At 50.0% G+C, this 8,128-nt stretch overlaps 1 protein-coding gene across 1 annotated transcript in view; it reads left to right on the top strand.

The window, feature by feature from the left end:
- Positions 1 to 5,300, top strand: part of SIGLEC15 (sialic acid binding Ig-like lectin 15) — a 20,422-nt gene extending 15,122 nt beyond the window's left edge. The window contains exon 6 of the mRNA XM_010842037.1: positions 350 to 5,300. Coding sequence (XP_010840339.1) covers positions 350 to 431 — 82 coding nt within the window. The 3' untranslated portion in view covers positions 432 to 5,300. The remainder of the gene's footprint in view (positions 1 to 349) is intronic.
- Positions 5,301 to 8,128: the final 2,828 nt, after the last annotated feature.

The following is an 8,128-nucleotide window of genomic DNA, read 5'->3' as shown; positions in this document are numbered from 1 at the left end:
GTAGGGCATGGGGCATGTAGGTCTGAGAGGCCCAGGAGGATGTCCTGGAAGTCAGGAAAGCATCTGGAGCTCAGGAGGTCTGGCCTGGAGGTGGGTTTTGAAGCCACAGACTATATCCCTTTGAGAAGACAGAGACTCTGATCTGGGACGCTGTCACCTGGGTGTCCCTTCCCTGGTCTGCAAGTTCTGCTGCTGCCCAGCCTCCAACCTTCGCTTGGTCTCCAGACCCTGTTGGACGTAGGCCCCTGATGCCCATCTCACCCCTGCTTCCACCCTTTCCTGGGCTGGGGTTTGGGTAGTCAGAGACCTCTCCTGTTTGGGTGGTCAGCCAACTTTCTCCTGCCCACAGGCCCCAGGCTCAGGAGTCCAATTATGAGAATTTGAACCAGATGAGCCCTCGGGGCCCACCAGCAGCTGTGTGTTCACCGTGAGGAGCCCACTGGCCACCCATCCACTGGTCACCACGAGGAACAAAGGCCAACAGGAGGCTTGGCTGGGACGGCCCTTCCTGGCTCCCGGGCACTTTGACAGCCGCAGCCTGGCGACACCCCGAGGAGGTCAGGACCGTGCTCAGAGGCTCAGAGGTCTCCCGTGTGGACTTCTGTCTTTGAGCCCCAGCAATATTTCTCTCTAGGGGGCAGCAGTTTGAAAGTGTGTGTATGTGTGTGTGCACGTGTGTGCACAGGAACCCAAGTGTGACCCTTCTGCAAAGCTCTTTTCACCTTTTCTTAGAACAGAGCAAAGCAGGCAGGACACTGGTCAGAGGGGTCTCCAGGCCCCAGCTCCATCTGGGTTCTGTCACTGACTTGCTATGTGGGCCAAGGCACTTTTTCGCTTCTCTGTTGAACTTGTCCACTGTCGAACACGGAGAGTATTATTCTTCCCTCCCGGCTTAGGGGCTATCAGGGTCTGAACACAAAGTGGATGTGGAAGGGCTTTGGGCAGTACAAGGCCATCCACAGATGTGAGCAGGGTTACAGGCTCCTCCTTGCAGAGCCGCCTTGGACAAGCGTAGCTGCCACCCCGGCCCCGCTAAGAGTGAGGAGTCCAGAGAGCAGCCCAGGGCTGGGCCATGCCACCCTGCAGTCCCAGGAACATTGAATCAGCAACAAGGAGAAGTCCGATGTTCCTGCACCCTGAGGTCTCCTCTGCGACTGTCCCACTCTGCCCACCTCTCACCCCATCAGCTGCTCTGCCCTGCCTTCAGCTGGGACCTCTGGGAAGAGGAGACAAAACAGCCATCACCTCAAAGCATCTGAAAATTCACTGTCCTTAAGGACCACAAGCCGGGAGGTGTGAGGACCAGTCTGGGCCGCAGTGGGTCCGTGGGTAAAGCAGCCGCAGCTCTGACCTGCCTCCACCTGCTTCTTCCCTGGATGTGCACCGGCCAGAAGTCCCGGGAGTTTCCCACCTGCCCAAGTGCTGCCAGGCTGCCTCCAGGCCGCAGCCTTCCATCCTCACACTGGATCATTTTTGCTCCTGCAGTCCTTGAGGACAGGTTGAGGGTGGAGGCGTGCTTGGGACTGGACAATCTAGCAAGAGAAAAGGGCCACAGAGATCGGGGACACAAGAGGCAGTGGGAACACACTTTCTTTCCTCCAGAACTTTTCCAGAAGCTGCAGTGGTAGCTGGGGTCCTTTCTGATGCTTTCTGCAGAGACAGCGCAAAGGCTGAAGAGCCTTCACAAGTTAACAAGCAGGGCGGGGGGTTAGGAGGCTCCTTCCCTCCTCCTGGAGCCATCGCCAGAGTAAAAGGGTGATGGCGGCTCACGGTTAACTCAGGATCCATTGGGAGACTGTCTGACTTGTTCAGAGGTCAGAGGAGGTGGCATCCATAACTCGCTGGGCAGGGATACTTTGGGACACCTCCACGGAGAGTCCCATGTCACCAGGGAAGGACACGGGGTGGTGTGTCTGTCTTAGAGCATCTGCCTGGTCTTTGAGGCTAGTTTCACAGCCAAGAAAAAAGTGATAGGAATGGTATCATGTGCATTGTTTTGTGCTAGCAGCTGGGCCAGTGTTTGGGGATATAGAAGTGAGCAAGGCTGGGCTAGGTCACGCTGCATTAACACACCCCAGTCACAGTGACTAGAACAGTTAGGTTTCTTCCCTTCAAAGCTGCCTGCTTGGCACAGGTCATCAAGAGGCTGTGTGCATTTCACTTACTCAGGAACCCAGGCTCCCAGGGGCCCACCCTCTCTAATGTGCATTGCTGGGTTGGATCAAAAGAAAGCTCCAGAAGGTCTTCCACTTGGGATCATAGTTCATTGGCCAGAACTAGCCAGTGGGGAGGTCCCAGGGGGCCTCCAGGGGCTGGGCAGTGGGACCCTTCACCATACCTAGAAGGAGGGAAGCTGGAGCCTTTGGGAACAGCTGTGAAAATTCCACAGGGGGACTCTCTAGGGGTCTCATGCTAGTGAGCAACACAGACCAGTAAGCGGGCATCACGTCTGCTGGGCATCAGTCTGCTGGGGTTCTACAGGAGCACCTAAAAGGGGTGACTGACCCAGTCTTCCTGGAGGAGGGGACGTGGAGATGTCACATTGGCCAGATGTACACATTGGCCATGTAAATGGGGGAGAATGGAGATTGGGAGGTAAGGGGATAAAAACCAAAAGGGACATTCTGGGCGAAGGCCAGGAGGTAAGCATGCTGTCTAAGCAGTGGAAAGTTGCTGGAGCACCGGGCAGAGGCATTGTGTCTGGAGCCGAGGCGGCAGCATGGAGGCTCCCGGGCACGGCGGGTGCTGCCCCAGCAAGAATGAGCAGCTGAGCCTGGGTTTCTACCTTCGGACCTTAGGCTGTTGGAGCACCATTCTCCTGATGGGTTCCAAGGATCACCTGCATCAGGGACACCTAGGGAGCTGGTTCAGCTCCTCGTTCTCAGCATCCCTGCACCACCCAGATCACAGGGTCTATGAGGGCAGGCTCTATAGACACAACTCCTCGTTCTCAGCACCACCCAGATCACAGGGTCTATGAGGGCAGGCTCTATAGACAAAATATCCAGGGGATTTTGGCCCTAACTTTGTAATACGATTATTTTCAAACACACACACAACTGAAAAAGCTAGATGATCACCCAGATACCCACTACATACATTCAACACTTCCTAACATTTTGCCATATTAGTTTAATGCACGTGTGTGTCTGTGTGTGTGTGTGCACGTGTGTGTATTTGGCTGAACCATTCAAGAGTAAATTGCGGAAATCACAGTACTTGACCCTTAAATATCTCAGCTGTGTCTCCTGAGAACAAGTGCTCTCTCCTCCATAACCTAAAGGCCATTATCACATTTGAGAAAATTAACAATTATTTAATAATATTGTTGTATCACCCACATTCATATTTCTCCAATTGTCCTTTTTTAGCTTGTCTCCAACAAGTTGACTCCAGGTGATTTTTAGGTGACATGACTGGAGACTCCCTCTGAGTCAGCCCACTTGTCAGGGTGCTGGCTGCCCCCGGTGATCCTCCCTGCAGTGTTTGGGCTTGGAGAAGGACTTCCCGTGGGCTGGGGCAGCAGTCTTTCTCTCTGCTGTAGGGCTTCAGACACAGAGATGGACCAGGGGAGGCCCAGTGAGGAGGGAGAGCTCAGGCAGCCTCCTGCCCAGTCTCCAATTAAAGCGACTGCTAAGGGCAGAGGGGAGAGTGGTGAGGGGTGTTGACCATCCCCAGACCCCCTTGCCTGCCCAGAAGCCTGGTGGTCCTGCAGCTCACCTCTCTCAGAGCACCAAGACGCTGTCGATGGTGAGCAAGGAGCAAGCGGTGGGCAGTGGGCTCAGTCAGCAGTGTCCTAGAGCCTGAGAAGTGACCCGGAGATGTGATGTTTTGAAGACAACACTTGGTAGTGTGGTGCAGGGCACAGCACTCTCTGCTCCTGGCCACCTGCCAGGCTGCTCCTGGAGGTGGGCAGCAGGAGGAAGGGTGACTACTGCACAGGTGCCCACCCAGGTCTGCCAAGAGCACCGCACACCTTCTCTGCCTTCAAGGAGCTATTAATAATATCCTAAATCTTAAATTGAGATGTAGTTACATGAGAAATAATACCCACGAGATAATGTACAATGAAGGTAGGCCTGCCTTGGGACAGAAGTGCCACTGAGTGGGGCTGAGTTTTCACGTATGTACATATGCCTCTTGCCAGACTGGACAGCAAAGCCAGGTGAGGGTAGGCCTCAGCCAGTCACAGGGGAGAACTTGTAGACCATGAGCTGGGGTCTTGGGCTTTGTCCCCCGTCCAGCCTGGCACTTAGGTCCAGTCCCACGCCCTCCATAATAACAGTTCCTCATTCTCTGGGACCTCCTGTGGTCCTCAACCTCCCTTCCCTTCCATGATCCCTTGTAGTTCTCATTAAAAACCTAGGAGACAGGCAAGGCTGCAGGTATCCTGTGCACCTTCTCCTTCCCAGGTTCTCGTGTGTCTTTCCTCCTCTCCTGTGCCCCTTCCTCTCTGTCATATTTTATGAGCTAAATGGAGAAAACACAGTCTCCCAGTGCAAGGATTCAGAATTACTTGGGGTTGGAGCTCTCTGGTTTTCCCAGGTTTGGGCCCCCAGACCTTCATCTTCCAGCCTCTGTCCCCAAGTCCCACATGTGAGTGAACTCAGAAGGGTCCCAGGGCTGAAGACTTCCCCAAGAGTGCCCGTTGGAGACACCTCCACCAGAGGCTGCTGGCTCTGACCTCAGGTGGAGGGGAAAGGTGGGGTGGGGAAGGGAAAGGAAGGAGGATGAGAAGTTAGACGGAGGGGCCTTAAGAAAGATTAAGGAGAATGTGTCAGGGAGCTGGTCAACCAGAGCAGATTCCAAAAGAAATCTGGTCCAAGCCACAAACTTAGGCTATGAAAAATGTGGTGTTCGGGAGAGAGGCTGGGTTGGTCCCTTGGACCAACACACCAGGAACGTGGCTCTGTTTCCTACAAGGGTTTAGGCTAGCAGAGGAAGACCAGGAGGGAAGAGGTCCGTCTTCAGAAGAAAGGCAGGTTTCAGAGGAAGATCTTGGCTCCCTCAGTCTCTAATTTTCACTTGCCCCTTGGTGACGTGGGGGGCCTCCACCTTCATTTCTCTGGGCCTTCCCCAGTGATGATAGTCTAGAGATAGGTAACCTGATTCCTATAGCAGGAAGCATGACAACTTGCCTCTAAGCCACCTTTAAAAATCCTGTGGTTCTGTCTGGAGAGGGAAGCCAAACCCAGACAAAGGGCACAAGGGGTGGGGAGACACACAGGGCATCATCCTGGCTGTTGTTGTTGTTCAGGCACTAAGATGTGTCCTACTCTTTGTGACCCCATGGACTGCAGCACGCCGGGCTTCCCTGTGCATCACTATCTCCTGGAGTTTGCTCAAACTCATGTCCATTGAGTGGGTGATGCCATCTAACCATCTTATCCTCTGTCGTCCCCTTCTCCTCCCGCCTTCAATCCTTCCTTTTCCATTGGGTCAGCTCTTCCCATCAGGTGGCCAACGTACTGGAGCTTCAGCTTCAGCATCAGTCCTCCCAGTGAATATTCAGAGTTGATTTCCTTTAGGATTGACTGGTTTGACTCATTGTCAATCAGCCCCTTGATTGACAAGAGACTCTCAAGTCTTCTCCAGCACCATGGTTGGAAACCATTGGTTCTTCGGCTCTCATCCTTCTTTATGGTCCAACTTTCACATCCATATATGACTGCTGGAAAAACCATGGCTTTGACTAGACAGACCTTTGTTGGCAAATTGACATCTCTGCTTTTTAATATGCTGTCTAGATTTGTCATAGCTTTTCTTCCAAAGAGCAAACATCTTTTAATTTCATGGCTGCAGTCACCATCCACAGTGACTTTGGAGCCCAAGAAAATAAACTCTGTCACAGTTTCCAATTTTTCCCCCTCTATTTGCCATGGAGTGATGGGACCAAATGCCATGATCTTAGTTTTTTGAATCTTGAGTTTTAAGCCAGCTTTTTCACCCCTCTTTCACCTTCATTAAGAGGCTCTTTCATTTCTCTTTGCTTTCTGCCATTAGAGTGGTATCATCTGCATATCTGAGGTTACTGACATTTCTCCCAGCAAGCTTCCAACCTGTGCTTCATCCAGCCCAGCATTTGTCACGATGTACTCTGCATAGAAGTTAAATAAGTAGGGTGACAATATACAGCTTTGACATACTCCTTTCCCAATTTGGAACTAGTTCATTGTTCCATATCTGGTTCTAACTATTGCTTCTTGACCCATATACAAGTTTCTCAGGAGGCAGATAAGGTGGTCTGGTATTCCCAACTCTTTAAGAATTTTCTACAGTTTTTTGTGATCTACACAGTCAAAGGCCTTAACCTAGTCAATGAAGAAGTAATGTTTTTCTGGAACTCCCTTGCTTTTTCTATGCTCCAACAGATGTTGGACATTTGATCTCTGGTTCCTCTGCTTTTGCTAAATCCAGCTTGTACATCTGGAAGTTCTCCATTCATGAATTATTGAAGCTTAGCTTGAAGGATTTTGAGCATTACCTTGCTTGCATGTGAAATGACTGCATTCTTTAGCATTGCCTTTGGGATTGCAATGAAAACTGACCTTTTTCAGTTTGTTGTGGCCACTGCTGAGTTTTCCAAATTTGCTGGCATATTGAGTGCAGCACTTTAACAGCACCATCTATCTTTTAGGATTTGAAATAGCTCAGCTGGAATTCCATCACCTCCACTAGCTTTATTCGTAGTGATGCTTCCTAAGGCCCACTTGACTTCACACTCCAGGATGTCTGGCTCTAGGTGAGTGATCACACTCTCATGGTTATCCAGGTCATTAAGACATTTTTGTATACTTCTTCTGTGTATTCTTGCCACCTCTTAATATCTTCTGCTTCTGTTAGGTCCATACCATTTCTGTCCTTTATTGTGCCCATCTTTGCATCAAATGTTCCTTTGGTATCTCTAATTTTCTTCAAGGGATCTCTGCTGCTGCTGCTGCTGCTGCTATGTCGCTTCAGTCGTGTCCGACTCTGTGGGACCCCACAGACGGCAGCCCACCAGGCTCCCCTGTCCCTGGGATTCTCCAGGCAAGAACACTGGAGGGGGTTGCCATTTCCTTCTCCAATGCAGGAAAGTGAAAAGTGAAAGTGAAGTCACTCAGTTGTGTCCAACTCTTAGCGACCCCATGGACTGCAGCCTACCAGGTTCCTCCGTCCATGGGATTTTCCAGGCAAGAGTACTGGAGTGGGTTGCCATTGCCTTCTCCTTATTTCTTTACATTGTTCACTTAAGGCTTTCTTCTCTCTCCTTGCTATTCTTTGAAACTCTGCATTCAAATGGGTATATCTTTCCTTTTCTCCTTTGCCTTTCAGTTCTCTTCTTTTCTCAGCTATTTGTAAGGCCTCCTCAGACAACCATTTTGCCTTTTTATATTTCTTTTTCTTGGGGATGATTTTGATTACCACCTCCTTTATAATGTCACAAACCTCCATCCATAGTTCTTCAGGCACTCTGTTCAGATCTAATCCCTTGAATCTATTTGTCACTTCCACAGTATAATCATAAGGGATTTGATTTAGGTCATACCTAAATGGCCTAATGGTTTTCTCTACTTTCTTCATTTAAGTCTGAATTTGGCAATAGTAGTTCATGATATGAGCCACAGTCAACTCCTGGTCTTGTTTTTGCTGACTGTGTAGAGCTTCTGCATCTTCAGCTGCAAAGAATATTATCAATCTGATTTCAGTGTTTACCATCTGGTGATATCCATGTGTAGAATTGTCTCTTGTGTTGTTAGAAGAGGGTGTTTGTTATGACCAGTGTGTTTTCTTGGCAAAGAAACTGTTAGCTTTTGCCCTGCTTCATTTTGCACTCCAAGGCCAAACTTGTCTCTTACTCCAGGTGTCTCTTGACTTCCTACTTTTGCATTCCAGTCCCCTATGGTGAAAAGGACATATTTTTTTGGTGTTTGTTAATTCCTAAAGTTCTTGTAGGTCTTCATAGAACCATTTAACTTCAGCTTCTTTGGCATTAGTGGTTGGGGCAGACTTGGATTACTATGATGTTGAATGGTTTGCCTTGGAAACGAACCGAGATCATTCTGTCCTTTTTGGGATTGCATCCACATACTGCATTTTGGACTCTTTTGTTGATTGTGAGGGCTACTCCATTTTGTCTTAAGATATT

This window comes from Bison bison, unplaced genomic scaffold, assembly GCF_000754665.1.
Source record: "Bison bison bison isolate TAMUID 2011002044 unplaced genomic scaffold, Bison_UMD1.0 scf7180017864170, whole genome shotgun sequence".
Classification (NCBI taxonomy): domain Eukaryota; kingdom Metazoa; phylum Chordata; class Mammalia; order Artiodactyla; family Bovidae; genus Bison; species Bison bison.
This window is presented reverse-complemented; position numbering and strand designations above follow the sequence as displayed.